An 18,230-nucleotide genomic window follows, 5' to 3' on the forward strand; every position below is an offset into this window, starting at 1 on the left:
TTTTCTGTGCTTTCTTTGAATTAAAACATTGAACATAATAACTGAAGCGTCCAGAAAGAATTTACCCAGTAAAGTTAATCCATGTTGTGTTTTAACAGGATCCATCAGCAAAGACCAGATCCCTCTGGAATCACATCTGTGTCCATGAAGAGTGACTGGTCTATGGGTCGAAATATTAACTTCAAACGTAAACAGCAGTCTGCTGATCCAGGGTCAGAATTAACACAGATCGATTAATCATTATTCAGTTCTGTTCATTAGACTGTCATGTTTTAGTCCAGAGTTTATCTGTCATTTAGTTTCCTCTGTTAAAACACCACATTCAGTAATCAGAGCAGTGTTTGTTGTTCTCATCTTGTGTTTGTGGCATCAATAAAATGATGATCATCACCAAAGTGTGTTTGTTAAAGAAGTTAGTTTGAATCAAAGATGTTTCTCCACAGACTTCAGCAGCAGATCTCAGTGGTTTCCAGTGATCATCATCACAAAGACCTGGACTCCATATTCATGGTGAGTAAATGTTCAATCACAGCTACTACTGCTAACCTCAACAACCACAAACTAGCATTCTGGTTGGAGAAGTCTTCTTGTTGAATGCTGTCAACAAGCAGCCTTTCAGATCAACATGATTGTGTTCTGATCATTTAAGTTGGATTATTATTCTGTTCCAGCTGCTGGAGGAGAACATCTTTTTTTTTATGAAGAACGAGCTGAAGAAGATCCAGAAGGTTCTGAGTCCAGATTACCCAGAATGCTTAGAGAGTCAGAGGGAGGATGAGGAGGTGTTGGAGGGTGAGGATGAAGAGCAGAGGAGGAGCAGCAGAGATTTATTTGTGAAGATCACAGGGAATTTCCTGAGGAGAATGAAGCAGGAGGAGCTGGCTGACTGTCTGCAGAGCAGTAAGAGGATTTAACAGCTTTAACTTGATGGAAAGAGGAAATGGAGGAAACATGGGAGAAGTTTATATTTCTAGACTCTGATGTTAATATGATGAAAACATCTGAATCACATCTAGGAATTCTTCTGGACTGAAAACAGTCACATGTGAATGTTATTAAAATGAATGAGTTCACTGATTCATTACATTTCTTGTTCTTTCAGGAACTCCTGCTGCAGAGTGTGGACGTAAAGTTAAATCTACTCTGAAGGAGAAGTTCCAGTGTGTGTTTGAGGGGATTGCTAAAGCAGGAAACTCAACCCTTCTGAATGAGATCTACACAGAGCTCTACATCACAGAGGGAGGGACTGCAGAGGTCAATGATGAACATGAGGTCAGACAGATTGAAACAGCATCCAGGAAACCAGACAGACCAGAAACAACCATCAGACAAGAAGACATCTTTAAAGCCTCACCTGGAAGACATGGACCAATCAGAAGAGTGATGACAAAGGGAGTGGCTGGCATTGGGAAAACAGTCTTAACACAGAAGTTCACTCTGGACTGGGCTGAAGACAAAGCCAACCAGGACATCCTCTTCATATTTCCATTGACTTTCAGAGAGCTGAATGTGGTGAAAAAGAGAAAGTTCAGCTTGGTGGAACTTGTTCATCACTTCTTTACTGAAACCAAAGAAGCAGGAATCTGCAGCTTTGAAGAGTTCCAGGTTGTGTTCATCTTTGACGGTCTGGATGAGTGTCGACTTCCTCTGGACTTCCACAACACTGAGATCCTGACTGATGTTACAGAGTCCACCTCAGTGGATGTGCTGCTGACAAACCTCATCAGGGGGAACCTGCTTCCCTCTGCTCGCCTCTGGATAACCACACGACCTGCAGCAGCCAATCAGATCCCTCCTTACTGTATTGACATGGTGACAGAAGTCAGAGGGTTCACTGACCCCCAGAAGAAGAAGTACTTCAGGAAGAGATTCAGAGATGAGGAGCAGGCCAGCAGGATCATCTCCCACATCAAGACATCACGAAGCCTCCACATCATGTGTCACATCCCAGTCTTCTGCTGGATCACTGCTACAGTTCTGGAGGATGTGTTGGAAACCAGAGAGAGAGGAGAGCTGCCCAAGACCCTGACTGAGATGTACATCCACTTCCTGGTGGTTCAGACCAAAGTGAAGAAGGTCAAGTATGATGGAGGAGCTGAGACAGATCCACACTGGAGTCCAGAGAGCAGGAAGATGATTGAGTCTCTGGGAAAACTGGCTTTTGATCAGCTGCTGAAAGGAAACCTGATCTTCTATGAATCAGACCTGACAGAGTGTGGCATCAAAATCAGAGCAGCCTCAGTGTACTCAGGAGTGTTCACACAGATCTTTAAAGAGGAGAGTGGACTGTACCAGGACAAGGTGTTCTGCTTTGTCCATCTGAGCGTTCAGGAGTTTCTGGCTGCTCTTCATGTCCATCAGACCTTCATCAACTCTGATGTCAACCTGATGGAAGAACAACAAACTACATCTCTGTTGTCTAAAGTATTTATTCCTAAACTAACACGTCTCCATCAGAGTGCTGTGGACAAGGCCTTACAGAGTCCAAATGGACACCTGGACTTGTTCCTCCGCTTCCTCCTGGGTCTTTCACTGGAGACCAATCAGACTCTCCTACGAGGCCTGCTGACACAGACAGGAAGTAGCTCACAGACCAATCAGGAAACAGTCCAGTACATCAAGGAGAAGATCAGTGAGAATCTGTCTGCAGAGAGAAGCATCAATCTGTTCCACTGTCTGAATGAACTGAATGATGGTTCTCTAGTGAAGGAGATCCAACAGTCCCTGAGATCAGGAAGTCTCTCCACAGATGAACTGTCTCCTGCTCAGTGGTCAGCTCTGGTCTTCATCTTACTGTCATCAGAAGAAGATCTGGACGTGTTTGACCTGAAGAAATACTCTACTTCAGAGGAGGCTCTTCTGAGGCTGCTGCCAGTGGTCAAAGCCTCCAACAAAGCTCTGTAGGTGGATTTAGGAACTATTTGAAACATGATTCATTTAGTAAATGACAAAAAAAACATTTGATGTTGATTCTTCTTCAGGCTGAGCAGTTGTAACCTCTCAGAGAGAAGCTGTGAAGCTCTGTCCTCAGTTCTCAGCTCCCAGTCCTCCAGTCTGAGAGAGCTGGACCTGAGTAACAACAACCTGCAGGATTCAGGAGTGAAGCTGCTGTCTGCTGGACTGGAGAGTCCTCACTGTAAACTGGAAACTCTCAGGTCAGGATACAGCTGGTTGTTGATCAGTTAAATCCTGATTTAGGTTCATGTTGGTGCAGAAGTTCAACATCTGGAGGATTTTCCTTCTTCTTCTTGAGTTTCTGATATTTTTCTATCTCCAGTCTGTCAGGTTGTCTGATCACAGAGGAAGGCTGTTCTTCTCTGGCCTCAGCTCTGAGCTCCAACCCCTCCCATCTGAGAGAGCTGGACCTGAGCTACAACCATCCAGGAGACAAGGGAGTGAAGCTGCTGTCTGCTGGACTGGAGGATCCACTCTGGAGACTGGACACTCTCAGGTATGGACAGACAACAGGAGCTTGTCCAATATCTAAATTCTTTGGAGTCCCAGTAAACCTCAGAGGATGAACCCTCCTCTATCAGCTGGTTTACAGTTTTAGGTTTTAGTGAAATATATCAACAACTGTTGATGGATGGATTGTTGGTGTAAAGTGTAGAGAGAATAATCTTCTGTGACTGTGATTATTCAGAGAATTTTAATATGTCCAAGACTTTGGATTCAAGTTTTGTTTCTTTTAAAACACACTTTCAACTTAAGTATTCTACATTTAAGGCAGAAAGAATGAGCAGATTTCTAAACAGTGATAAAATGACATGTTACAAATAACCTGCTGCTGAAATCCTTTATTGGTTCCTTTATTCTCTGGTAACCTCAAAGATTTATCTCAGGGTTAACTTTCAAATACAGTCTTTTATGATATGGACTAAGCACTTTACATCATTAGAGCCTCTATCTGGAATATGTAAATGAACACAATCAACTGAATCTGGAGGTTAGACTGATCTGTGAACAGTCTGAAAACTGTTTAGTTGTTGATGTGTGAATGTTGGTCAAACTGTTGATCTCAGACAGTGAAACATCAGAGACAGTCTATACTGATGAGTTTCAGTCTGTTTTTGTGTCTCACTGATAAACTGATGAACTCTGCTTCATGTTGAACAGCAGTTAGGACTCATGTTGGATAGAAAATCATTCTGACTGTGTTTCTTCCTCCAGGATGGACCATGGTGGAGAGCAGAGGTTAAAACCTGGTCTGAGGAAGTGTAAGTTTGACTAATGATGATAAAACATCAAAGTGTCAGTTTGTGCTGGACTTCTGGTTATGGTGCTGCGCTAGGTGGAAGTGTGACAGAGCTCTCCCGTGTAAAGTTTGGAGAATAACAGTCGGGTAGTCATAAGAAATTGTGTATGCTTTAGTGAACAGCCACTTCAGTGTCTGAAACCGCATTAATATGAACCTTATACCTGTGTAAAGAATACTCATTGAGATATGAAACGTAACCAGTTAGTGTGAGTAGTTATTTATTAGTATTTATTATCAGTCTGTTTGTTTAATACAGTACAACAATGAACAAAGGTTTGCTCAGTAGCAGAATGTTTACAGCATTAACAAGAAGAAAAATGGCTACAATTGCAAGTTACTTGGTGGAAGCATCAAAGAATGTCGTCTGTTTTTAAGGTGGTAAATCAGTCTATCACTCTGTTGTGACTCAGATGCTGAAGCTCGACTTTTTCAGTTGACATGACTGCAAGACTGTCTCCCCTCTCACTCACTGTGCTCCTCTGTCCTGACTCCTACAGGCCAATAAGGCTGGTGGAGTGATTATTATTAGTGTAATTATTATTATTATTATTATCTACTGATGATTATCATACGTGAATGAGCTCAGCTCCTGTTTCACGGTGTGCATCCATGCGTAAAGTGAGAAACACAGCTGATGCTCCAGAAGGAAGTCACCCCAAAGATATGGTAAAGAGAGTCACACTGAACTCTAGAAACAACCAGGACCTTCACAGGGTATTTCAGACTAACTAGCTATAGCTAGCTAGCTAAGTAGCAGCGCTCTTTTACAGCTGGAATGAAACTTTTGACCCCAAACAACAAAGGTAAGACGTGCGCAGAGATTGTCTGTAGTGTGTAAGCCAGGTTTTTATTTGTCAAACATGGAGCATTTCATTAATTACATGGGACTTTCTGCTGTTAGCTGGAGGCTGGAGCTAACTAACTGTTACTACCAGCAGTGATGAATACTTACTTTAATGAAAAACTTTCTTATATCCGTCCATCCATTCATGTTCTTGTCCTAACGGTGTTCTGTTGGGCTCTGTGTGGCTGCGGGTACCGAGCCTCAAGCAAGGTCACAGGGAAACGTGGACTGGATTATCAGTAATGAGGTCGTTCTGAACAAGTGGAATGGATTGATAACAAGGAGCCAAAGGGGCTCTCTCTCTACCGTACACTACGAAGTGAAGGGAAAACAACACCAAACTATTTAGGGGGGCTTAAGAATATTTTAGGAGGTCTTCAGCCCCCCTAAAACAGGCCTAGCGACGCCACTGATTGAAGCTATTCCATTGGGTTCATGACTGTAAATCTGTCATGAACCTCATCACACGTCACTGGTGTACACCAAGCTGAGCCACCTGCTCTGTTCTTTAAAATCCTCAGATGGATCCTCTTCTTTTATCTGTTCCTGAGCCTATGCTCTTTGTTATTGATGTTGGTAGATTTGTTTGTTTTCCGTTTTGAGCGCTAGCGGAGAGCTAAAGTTAATGAACATAAACTGTTAGCTAGTTAATATTATCCGGTTTATTAAGGAATTATTGTTGTGAATGTAACCAGAGAGGGAATGTATATTGTGTCAGAGGAAAAGTGTTGAATTATTTAGTGTCAAAGACGGAGCTGTAAGTTCAAAGGCACCGCTCCGCCGCCATTTTGTGCCTGAAAGAATGACGTAGCGGTAACTAGGGCTGCAACAACGAATCGTTAAAATCGATAAAATTTGATTATTAAAAGAGTTGGCAACGAATTTCATTATCGATTCGTTGTGTCGCACCATTATTATGCCACGGAGATGTTTGTTGTATAAAAAAATGTTGAGTTGAGCGGAGCGGACGTAGAGGAAAGACCATCGGAGAGACCCTAACGTTGTTCTGAAACATGGCGGAGGTGGAGAAATCAGTACAACCAAGTCATCCACGCATGCGCGCAGACAGCACTGAGGAAGGGGGGGGGGGTTCATAGTGACCCCCCCCCCATTCAGGGGCGTCGCATCCGTGGTGGATGTGGGTGTTTTCCCGGTGAGAGGGTTCAAACCCAAACCTTTTCTACAGTTTCTGAGCAGTTCCGCTCAAACGCCTCACTACAGTCGCTCAGTTTCTCAGGCCGCTCTGTGTCTGCGCTCGCTGCCGCTGACTCCTCCCCCCTCCCTCCCGTTGCTGCTTCAAACTGACACCGGCTGATGATTGGCTGTTCTCGTCTTAAGTCCCGCCTCTCTTGCTGTATTAGATTTATCGTTCAGCTCGTGCCGAGGAGGCGGGAACTAGCTAGGTTCATAGTTGATACCGTCACCGCCCACCCAGCTGTTGGTCCTTTTCTGAGAGATGGCGTGATTTGATGTGTAATACCCGCAGTGGCGGGAGGGGGAGCTCTGAGCCCCATTGTTAGTGAAACCGCGGGAGAAGAAGACATTTACATCTGCACTTTCCAGGTACTGTGAATGAGTATTTATGCTTTAGAGGTTTTTAAATAAGCTTGACATGTGTTTATGTTTTGTTGATATGTCTAGTATTTAGGGTATTATATTTCTCTTTTTAGACTAATGCTAATTACTAACTGGGATATTGTTTAGCAGCTAAATTGGGTTATGTATGTGGCATGTAATGTATAAAGCAGGGGTGCCCATTATGTCCATCACCATCCGGTAGATCAAGAAGGTAGTGCGGGTAGATCGTGTGCCATTGAAGAAAATGTTTTAGATGTTAGTCTGAAACATTTATCTGTTGCACCTCCAACACAAACAGCAAGACAAACCTTCATCTTTATTTATTTTACTTTATATTTTTCCAGGCCGATTCCGATTTCCGATTTTTCATTGAGTTTGACCTGCCGATACCGATTTCATTTTTTCTAACCACTTTACAACACACACAAAGATTTATTTTCTCTAATAGAATATTAATATTATCTTTTCTTTAATAGAACATTTTTTGAACAGATAATCGCTATCACTATAAAAATAGAGCTATATAAATTACTCCTGGTGTGTTGTAAAGTGGTTAGAAAAAATGAAATCGGAATCGGCTAAAATCGGTATCGGCAGGTCAAACTCAATGAAAAATCGGAAATCGGAATCGGCCGGGAAAATTGTAATCGGTGCATCTCTAATTTTAAATATGTTTATTTTAGGGCCGGGACTTTAACGCGTTAATTAAGATTAATTAATTACACAAAAATAACGCGTTAATCATTTTTTACGCATTTTACTCACACTTATTTTTGCACCGCGGAACGTTTCTCACTGGATGAGTTTCGGCGGACCGATTATACTGGAGCACCAACTAGCGTTCATTACTTCAGACAACAACAAACCACAGTGAACATGAACAAGAAGCTGATGAGACGCTTTGGTTGGACCCGTGGATGGAAATATCCATATGAAAAAAATTACTTCTCACTGTTCTCAGGTCAAATATTTATATGCGATTAAAATGTGATTAATTTCGATTAATTAATTACAAAGCCTCTAATTAATCAGATTAATTTTTTTAATCGAGTCCCGGCCCTAGTTTATTTATTTATACAGCTCTAGAAAAAATTAAGAGACCACTGCAAAATGATCAGTTTCTCTGATTTTACTACTTATAGGTATGTGTTTGAGTAAAATGAACATTTTTGTTTCATTCTATAAACTACTGACAACATTTCTCCCAAATTCCAAATAAAAATATTGTCATTTAGAGCATTTATTTGCAGAAAATGACAAATGGTCAAAATAACAAAAAAGATGCAATGTTTTCAGACCTCAAATAATGTGAAGAAAACAAGATCATATTCATTTTAAAACAACACAATACTAATGTTTTAACTTAGGAAGAGTTCAGAAATCAATACTTGGTGGAATAACCCTGATTTTTAATCACAGCTGTCATGCGTCTTGGCATGCTCTCCACCAGTCTTTCACATTGTTCTTGGGTGACTTTATTCCACTCCTGGTGCAAGAATTCAAGTAGCTCAGCTTTGTTTGATGGCTTGTGACCATCCATCTTCCTATTGATCACATTCCAGAGGTTTTCAATGGGGTTCAGGTCTGGAGATTGGGCTGGCCATGACAGGGTCTTGATCTGGTGGTCCTTCATCCACACCTTGATTGACCTAGCTGTGTGGCATGGAGCATTGTCCTGCTGGAAAAACCAATCCTCAGAGTTGGGGAACATTGTCAGAGCAGAAGGAAGCAAGTTTTCTTTCAAGATAACTTTGTATGTGGCTTGATTCATGCGTCCTTCTCAAAGATGAATCTGCCCAGTTCCAGCCTTGCTGAAGCACCCCCAGATCATCACTGATCCTCCACCAAATTTCACAGTAGGTGCAAGACACTGTGGCTTGTAGGCCTCTCCAGGTCTCCGTCTAACCATTAGACGACCAGGTGTTGGGCAAAGCTGAAAACTGGACTCATCAGAGAAGATGACCTTACTCCAGTCCTCGACGGTCCAATCCTCATGGTCTTTTGCAAACCTCAGCCTGGCTCTTCTTTGCTTCTCATTGATGAAGGGCTTTTTTCTAGCTGTACACGACTTGAGCCCTGCCCCTAGGAGCCTGTTTCCAACCGTTCTTGCTGTGCACTTCACCCCAGCTGCCATTTGCCATTCTTTTTGTAGGTCACTTGATGTCATCCTATGGTTTCTGAGTGACATTCGTATGAGTTGACGGTCATCCCGGTCAGTGGAGAGTCGTTTCTGCCCCCTGCCAGTCTGTAGCTTTGTTGTCCCCAGTATCTGCTGCTTGACCTTGTTCTTATGAACCGCCGTCTTAGAAATGTTAAGGATGGAAGCAACCTGACGCCCACTGTATCCCTCTGCCAGTAAAGCCAGAATTGAACCTTTCTTTTCCTCACTCACAACTTTTCTTTTCAACTCTTTTGGCATAGTCAATAGTTATTATTGATTCTAATTATTTTTGAGGTACTAATAGAACTGTTTTTGCCATCCAGCTGATCCTATTGCAACAGGATAGTGATGAACACAGCAGTGGTTTTTATACTTTTCCTCCTTAAATGAGATCTGGTTCAGGTGATCACCTAATCAGTACCTCATTGAGCAGACTGAGGTGTGCTTGTGATGGAATTCAACAGATGCTGGAATGGAATGACTGTCATACATGTAGAGATGCTGATTTCAGAATAAATGCAGTGGTCTCTTAATTTTTTTCCAGAGCTGTATGTTTAGTTAGGCAAACAATAAATAACCACTTACTGTGATTTAGTTTTGGTCTGGTGGAGAAGAGCCAGTGGAAGCGTGTACGAGGCGGCGTCTGCATTAGAGGCACCATCCAGGAACCCATGAGATCAAGTATGGGGTTCCCCAGGGATCAATTTTAGGTCCAATTCTTTTTAAGCTCTCCATGATTCCCCTCAGGGATGTCATCAGGAGACACGGCATCAGCTTTCATAGCTATGCTGACGATACACAACTGTACATGGCCGTGTCTCCTGATGACACAGGGCCTATTGATGCCCTTTTAAACTGCATCTTAGACATCAAGTCATGGATGGCAGCGGACGTCCTGCAGCTCAACCAGGACAAAACAGAGGTTTTAGTCATTGGTCCTGAAGGCCAGAGAGAGAAACTTTTCACAAGATCAAACTGTAAAAAACCTGGGCGTGATTTTAGACTCTGAGCTTAGTTTTATCCCACATATCAAAAACATAACAAAGATTGTTTTTTACCATCTTAAGCAGGGGTGCCCAAATACTTCTCAGTGTTCCTTTTAATCAGGCTTTTAATTGATTTCATTGATTTCCTTTGTTCCTTTTAATCAGACTTTTTATCATTTTAATTAAATGCTTTAAACTACATGTTTTAATGTTACCAGCTGAAAGCATTTTATCTATATTGGTCATTTTTGTCCTATTTTAGTTTTAGTCCCTCAGTTTTTAGCTCCAGTGTCTCCTCATGGGGGGGGGTCTACTGACGGGGGTGCTGTCCTGTGGGCGGCTCTGGCCCTGGTGGCTGGAGGGCTCTGCACCTTGGTGTGGGGCCTCCTGTCTGCCCGGGTCGGGGCCGTCTCTATGGCGACGCTCCCTGTAGTCGTGGGCTGGAGGCCCTCTCAGTGTGGTCGGCCCCCAAAGGAGGCTTTCTCCTTGCTCCAGGTCTCGGTGCCCGGCCATGTCTCTCTCTAGTGTGTACAGTGAGTGTGAGCCTGTGTGTGTGTGTGTGTGTGTGTGAGACTGTGTGTGTGTGTGTGTGTGTGTGTGTGAGACTGTGTGTGTGTGTGTGTGTGTGTGTGTGTGTGTGTGAGACGGTGTGTGTGTGTGTGTGTGTGTGTGTGTGTGTGTGTGTGTGTGTGAGTGTGATTTGATTAGTGACCAACTGAGTCATTACAACTGATTCAGTGCTGCAGAGGACACATTTTATCATTTTCAATAATTAATCTAAGGGCCACTTGGAGTGAGGTCGCGGGCCGTGTGCGGCCCCCGGGCCTCCAGTTGCCCATCCCTGTTTTAAACATTTATTCCAAACAGCCAGAGAAAAGTCATCCTCAGAAACTTTGAAAAAGTCCCGCACCGCCGCCGCCGCCATGTTGTTTGTTTCCAAACGTCTGCACGTTGTGCTGCGTTCAAGTGCTGACGGAAGTTCCCTGTTCCTGGTTTGAGTCGTTGTTCTGACCTTTGATGTTTCTGTGGTTTATGTGGAACATCCTGGGTAATGGCAGCTACCACCACAATCATGACCCAGTTGACCAGTTGTTTTCTGACATGAGGGACTAGTTTAATGATTTGTTTTCAGCCAGAATGTTGTTTTTCTGATTCTACCGATGACACTTGAATGGTGTGGTCTATTGTTCTATTGGTTCCCCACTGCTTTGAGCCTAGAACTGGTCCAGTAGCTAGATAGTAGTGTTGGTGGACACCAGTGCTACATCTGGTTAGCTGCTGAGTGGGCCATACAAGCCAGCAGCATTGACTTAGTTCATGTAGATTGTAGGTTCATCATCATATCACATGACCGTAGGTTTGTTAGGGTTTCTCAGTTGGACAGGGCCTCTAAATGTGTTTTCCTGGGATCTTGGCACAAGGGATTGTAACATCTAATCCTGTGTATTAATGAATGTGGGTGGTGTGTAACTTTATTCCAGTTTAATTACTGGCGTTCTAATGTTATTTCCATCAGCGCTGTGCTATGATGACGGTGTTGTGTTAGCTCCACGCTCATTTAAAGTTGCTGCAGTTTTTGTTTAACGAGGCTGAAAATATTCTAACTTGTCCCTCAACTGATCTGTTTCTGCCTCTGATCCTGTCATCATCCTCTTTGCTCTTAAAAGTGGAAGCTTGTGCTAAATTAGTTTCATTCTATTGAAAATGTTCAAGTGTTTCAGTTGAATTCAAATGTGAGAGCGCGTTGTTGTCATGGTGATTATTTTATTCTATGTGTGTTCTGGTCATTGGAGCAGATTAAACATGCTGCCTTTAATATGGCTCCTAGGGGTCCTAATGTTTTGGCAGTCTGTGTGATCTTCTAGCACCTTCTGTGTTCACCTGTGCTGTGTCTGCTGGTCAGGGCCCGTTGCCATGACTACACGCTGCACATGATATTCTAGATGTTCTAAAGCATTATCTTTTCTACCCTAGGATTTGCCCTCTGAACAAATGAACACAACTCAAAAACTACAAGTCCCATCAGGAAAACCAACACATTGTGAGCGTCAGCCGTCTGTCCTCTACCATTTAGTGTTGCTCCCACGCACGTACTGTGAAAACTGTGGCCTGGGTGGATTGAGAAAGAAGGGCAAGGGAACGGATTTTACAGCAAAAATGGGTCTGACTTTTCACATCCACACACATGGAGAAAAATGCTAAAAGTGGTGGGAGCACTCCTCGCTGGGTGGAGCCTACAGTCCAAAGCGTTGGTCCTCCAGAAATCAGAGCCACACCATCTGATGAAGGGAATGTGCTTTAACTTTGCTCTGGAGAAGAGAAGTTACACAGCTAAAGACAAGCTAGACAAGTTTGAAGATCTGGAGGACATTTAGTTCTTTTCTGGAAAATAATAATATTGAAGTAGATGAATGGAAAGATGTAGGACTGTCAAATGAGCCTCAGTATGTGCCTTGGGGTTGGCTTGTTGTGTGTTTGGAGAATCAACAACAAAAAAACAACAGTCAGTTTGTGTTTCAATCCAAAGCTGATAGTTGTGGTATTTATTCATTCAAACATCACTGACAAGAGAATCCTGACTAAAAGTATCATCATTAAACTTTCTATTAATGAACAACAGATCAGTGAGGAAAGAAAGAAGAAATCCATCAGATGTGTCAGATGATAAACTGCAGCTGTGTTGTGTCTTTTTCTCTCCATCAGATTTCTGTCAACTTGAAGTGGACACAAACTCAGTCAACACAAACCTCAAACTGTCTGACAACAACAGGAAGGTGACATATGTGGAGGAGGAGCAGCCATATCCTGATCATCCAGACAGATTTGATCACTGGTCTCAGCTGCTGTGTAGAAATGTTCTGACTGGTCGCTGTTACTGGGAGGTTGAGTGGAGAGGAGATGTTGATATATCAGTGAGTTACAGAGGAATCAGAAGGAAAGGAGTCATGGAGGACAGCTGGTTTGGAGGAAATGATCAGTCCTGGAGTCTGTTCTGCTCTCATGATGATGGTTACTATGTCCGTCACAATAACATAGAAACATCCATCTCCTCCTCCTCTGACTCTAACAGAGTATCAGTGTATGTGGACTGTCCTGCTGGAACTCTGTCCTTCTACAGAGTCTCCTCTGACAAACTGATCCACCTCTACACCTTCAACACCACATTCACTCAACCTCTCTGTCCTGGATTTACAGTCTGGTCTACATCATCTGGTTCCTCAGTGTCTCTGTGTTCTCTGGAGGAAGGAGAGTCTTTGAAGTGACAGCAGCTTCAACTCTGAGCTTTAAGAGCTATTCCACTGAATCGCTGCCATTTCCGTCCCTAGAACATTATATGTATGAATGCACATAAACACTGACTTTAAAATCCATTTTCTTATTCCATCAAAGTGTCCTGCTCATTGATGTAACCCACATGGTTCCTAAACCAATGTGTTATCTGAGTGTAGTATCTTAGCCCACCACCAGGTGGCGCACCAGCCCTGTGCGTAGTGCCGTGACCCTTGAACGTGACCTCAGTCTGTGCAGAGCGCCATCTTCCTCAGAGCTGAGCTACTGACGAGAGCACCCGCATGTAAAAGCTGACGAGCTGGGGGAAGTGGTGTGAGAGAGAAAGGAGCCGGTTTCACCGTGTTGAGCCTCTGAGAGAACTCCGCTAAGAAAGATGCTCCACGCTACGAGGCTAGGCCCCGAGGTTAGCTGCTGATATTAGCATGATGGGAGAAAAGTCCTTTCATTGAAGTATGTTCATAAAACCAGTCCCAGTCCCCCCATATGTTTTCCTAATGCTTTAAACCCACCGTGGTACCTGTTGTATCATGGTGAACCTTGAAAACCAACTGGAAAAAGATCACTAACGAGCTAGCCTGAAGCTAATGCTAATCGCGGCTAACGCTGTTGAGCTAATTCAGGTATTACCTGTACTGGGAATGCTAATGGTGTAGCTGGTGAAGCTAAATCACCACTACTGTAGCATATGAGAGAGAAAGAGATGGAACATGATGCTGTTGGGATATACAAAGTGTATTTAGGTTAATGTGATGTGTTTACTGCACTGAACAATTTAATACTGTTAACTTACGGTTGAAAGAGTTAAAAAGATAAATACTGATGTTACAAGATAAATGTTGATGTTTTGATTAATAGAGCTGTTTAAAAATGTAGTGTTGTGTTAAAATAAATAAGAGCATTTATGTTCAAATATTCAGTTCATGATAGGAAGTTGTCATGGTAGAAATACTTCTCCTGTACTGTAACAATGTGCAGACTAATGTACAACGCCTTGAATGCTGTATATCCTGCATCTGGGTCTAGATGAGGAAGATATAGAGTGAAAGGTGAAAGTAGAAAGATGTCCTGATCTGAAGTAGTAATGAGAGGAATGATTATTCGTTCTGCTCTCTATGTGTAGACTGGTTTTTAGCCGGATTAGGACTTGATTCAGATTCTGAACCGAGGGGGTTCGGTGGCGAGCCAGAGAGGACGAGCCAATCAGAGGGAACGGTGCACGGCCCGGCCAACCGTGGAATCCATTCTGAGGAACTTCAGACATCATCTCACTTCACTGGTGATCCAGATAATACTACTGAGAGCTTTTTAGAAGTTGTTCAACTATCTTTCCAGGCTATGTGAGCTTCTTCAGAATTAGTGGAATGACAGATTCTTTCCATCTTTCAGACTGCCTGTTTTAAACAGAGCAACTGTGAATGATACCAGGGAGCTAGGCTCCTCCCATTCATCACCTTCTTTATCAGAGGAGCAACTAAGTTTAGAGTTGAACTAAGAGATGCTGCAGAGCCATCAACACAATAATCTATTAGTGCAGGAGTTAAACTGTGGTTGCTGTCGTCCACATCATTGACACATGGCACTGAGGTAAATAAAGAAGGAATTAATTCTTTATATCTAGTTACAGCATCATCAGATAAACATCTACTGGAATGAAATGTCTTTTCAGTTCCTGTGTAATCCATTATTGTAAATTCAAAAGTTATGAGGAAATGATCAGACAGAAGAGGGTTATGAGTAAATACTGTTAAACCTTCAGTTTCTATGTTAGGACCAGATCTAAGGTGTGATTAAAACTGAGTTGATCCATTTACATTCTGAGAAAAGATAATGAATCTAATAATGATGGAAATGAGGAGCTAAGGCTGGAAAGAAGGAGGAACATTTTCTGTTGAACTTTTTTATTTTTATTTTATTATTTTTCAACCTTTTTTTTGAAAGAGCTCTATTTTTTATTTTTTGTATTTTTCATTTTCATGCACTGCAAAAATATTAATCTGTGTCAATAAACTGTCAACTGTTAACTTCATGGTATTGTACTTGACTAACTATTAGCAGGTCTCTGAACCTAGAGGGAATGTTAGTGTCATAGTGTGTTCTTCTGATCAGGCTAAAGGCGCTACATTGATCTGATTTACACTTTCAGATCTATAATTGTAAGGATTAATAAAAACTAGCTAGAAGACTGAAAAAGTAGCATGTGTTACCTGTCCCTGCACTCTAACATTCTACTTTACCATGAAATATTCTGATTCAAATCCTTCAGAAACAGTATTTTGTTGCACTGCTGTGTGACTCCATATCATATCTATGCTTTAAATAGATTGGTTTCCTAAGAAATCCACAATATTTGAGTTCAAATCCACATTTTAGTTGTGTCCCTGGGTTTTCACTCAGTCCTGTTACCCAAACACATTACCCCATCTGACAAATGTGGACCATTCCATAAATCACATGCTCAACAGGAAGTGACATCAGTTGTATCTTCTGAAGGCCATGGGAAGACCAAAAGTTAGCTCTCTCATTTATTTTTCTGTAGATTATCAGGATACAGTGTTAGAGAGTGGAAGTGAGTGAGACTTAGACTTAGAACTTAGACTTAAAACTTTATTGATCCCTTTGGGGTGACTCCCTCAGGGAAATTTGAGTTTTCTGCAGCAGCAAGCACACAGAGCAGTTTGCAGACAAACAACAGCAGTGGTTTGCAAATAGTTATAGAAAAAGTGATTGAATAATAAAATGGTGAACACTAAATAATGAACGGTGAACTTCCTTTGAGTGGGATTAAAATAAGATGTAGTAAAACTCTAGTAGGGAACGGACAGTGTACTCCCACACCATCTGGTCCATCACATCAACGCCGCACTTTGTGGTGTTGTAAAGGGTGACAGATAATGCATTTTTTTTATTATTATTTGTAAATATGTGTAAATATCACGAAGGCCCAGTTGGGATAACCACAGATTTTGAGTGCTTTTTTGATGTGGTTCTGTTCTTTTACTTTTCCTATGTGTCTGGTGGGGATGTTGGAAGCCCAGTGTTGTAGGGTCCTGATAACTTCTACATCCTTCTACATATATTACATTTTGATTCAGCTCATTTGTTCTGCCCAGGCTGCCACCTGGTGAAACTGGTGAAAGACAGTCAGTTAGCAGCCCGGACAGAGCAAATGAGTTCACAGCCCTCAGGTGTGCCTCCCTCCCCCACACACTCTGGCCTCCAAACCCCCAGCAATCCTGCTCCTCTCCGATTCTCCACCTCCCCCATTTTATGTCAAGGTGTTTTGTCTTTGGGATGAACCAGTTTCTGTCTCAAGGTGTTGCCAGGTTAGAAGTGAACAGCCACCCTCTCCCCCATAAGCTCTCTGGGCCCACTCCCCCTCCCCTCCCCACAAGTTTCCTTGAAGTGGCTCAGCATGTCCCCTCCTGTGGTGCCCCAGTGACTGCCTCGTTTACATAACTAAAGGAGGGTTCACAGGTGATTTAGGATATTAGCTAAAAGCCTTCCAGCCGATCGGCTGCCCTCTGGGTTTTATAGGTAGAAAAGCCAAATGGCTGCTCTCTGGGACTTCTAGTGTTAATATATCCACATTCATAGAGTACATGATAAAAATATATATATTTATCAACGTTTTCAATGAGTCGCAGGAGAAAAAGCATAAGAAAACACTTGTAACATCTAACATTAGCTAAGCTAAAAAACTAATAATAATGACATACAAACATACATAATTGGAGAATACTAGAACTATAAATGATAATTTAATTTCTAGGCCGGTTGTTGATCCCTTTATAATCACATCACTATGCAAATTAAATAATCTTGCTATGACCCCCCCCCGTCCAGATTTGGTATTGACCTCTCTAGTCAGTATGTGCCCGCCAAAATAAAGTTTTTATAAATAGTAGTCATCTAAACTGAACTCCTGCTGCTCCACTACATCTATTAGATGATCAGTTGTCTCCATCTAGTGGACAGACAGTAGAACTGCACCATCTGCTGTGTGATGTGTGGCACACTGGGAAAACAAGAGAAGAAGAAACGGTGTTTATTCATATAGCAGTAGGATGTGTGTCTGCTCCTGAATGCAGCCTGCTGCCGCTGGCAGTAGTGGGTTTAGGCACGGGGGGGGGCACGAGCACTTGGAAAAAAATAAAATCAACAAATAAATCTGCGCCGCTACATGGTTTTCTATTATCTGTCATATCTGTGTAGGGAATTGTTAAATTGTCGCCCCCTGCTGCTGAGAAGGTGCGGTGCATAGAAGCTGCGTGTGAGAAAGGTAAAGGGGAGGAGGGCGCGGGGGACAGTTCACCTCTGGGTCTCTCCCAAATTGAACGGACGGGGGGGGGGGGGGGGGTCCACTGTATAATAGTTAGTAACACCTTCACTTTCTTCCATGTAACGCACATTTCATTCATAATATAATAAATACAGTGTGATTCCAGTATCATGTCATGAATGAAGGGCTAATGTTAATTGTTGGTATAGTTTGTTAGCCTTTTTGCTACGATGCTTGCAATGCTTATACAACAGTAATTCATCTTAACTAACACCAGGTCTAATTTCACCATAAGATTGTGCTTTGCAACAAAACTGTTCCAAGTTCAGTTATTATTTATTTCCATCACGTTGGGTCCTGTAATTAGCCAACGTAATTTTCATATCTGTAGGTAGTTTCAAAGATGAACATTTACCATTTGCTACAACTCTATTTCGTGTCAAAACATAGTTTAACCAACCAAAAGTAAGCCAAGCGTAGAATTGGAGGCAGTAACCAAGGAGCTAATTGTTCCTCCCTGAAAGATAGATTAATATAACGTCTTTCTTCTATTTTTTTTTTAACCTTAATTTTAATTTTTTTGACCCTGGTTGTTTTAACTTACTTATTTTTTTAAACTGTTTGCCCTGTAGCACTTTGAGATTGCTTTAAATGTAAAGTGCAATACAAATAAAATTGATTATTATTACTATTATTAATGACAGACACTTAGAGTGTAAGGGCATGTTTATTTAAATTTGCAATTCATGGATGTTCTTTTCTTTAAGCGCGGGCGGTTGGGGGGGGGGGGGGGGGCGCTCGGAGGTGGTGGTCTCGCTGGTGTTTTTATTTCA

The 18,230-nt window shown here is 42.2% G+C and overlaps 1 protein-coding gene across 1 annotated transcript in view; it reads left to right on the forward strand.

Moving 5' to 3' along the window:
* Positions 1–18,230, forward strand: part of LOC311499743 (uncharacterized protein) — a 233,054-nt gene that overhangs the window by 35,938 nt on the left and 178,886 nt on the right. Inside the window, exons 8-10 of the mRNA XM_084560864.1 lie at positions 1,103–2,900; positions 2,982–3,155; positions 3,278–3,451. Of these exons, the coding sequence (XP_084416990.1) occupies positions 1,103–2,900; positions 2,982–3,155; positions 3,278–3,451 (2,146 nt within the window). The remainder of the gene's footprint in view (positions 1–1,102; positions 2,901–2,981; positions 3,156–3,277; positions 3,452–18,230) is intronic.

The sequence above is a fragment of the Chelon labrosus genome (genome assembly GCF_963514085.1).
Source record: "Chelon labrosus genome assembly, chromosome: 14".
In the NCBI taxonomy this organism is placed as follows: Eukaryota; Metazoa; Chordata; class Actinopteri; order Mugiliformes; family Mugilidae; genus Chelon; species Chelon labrosus.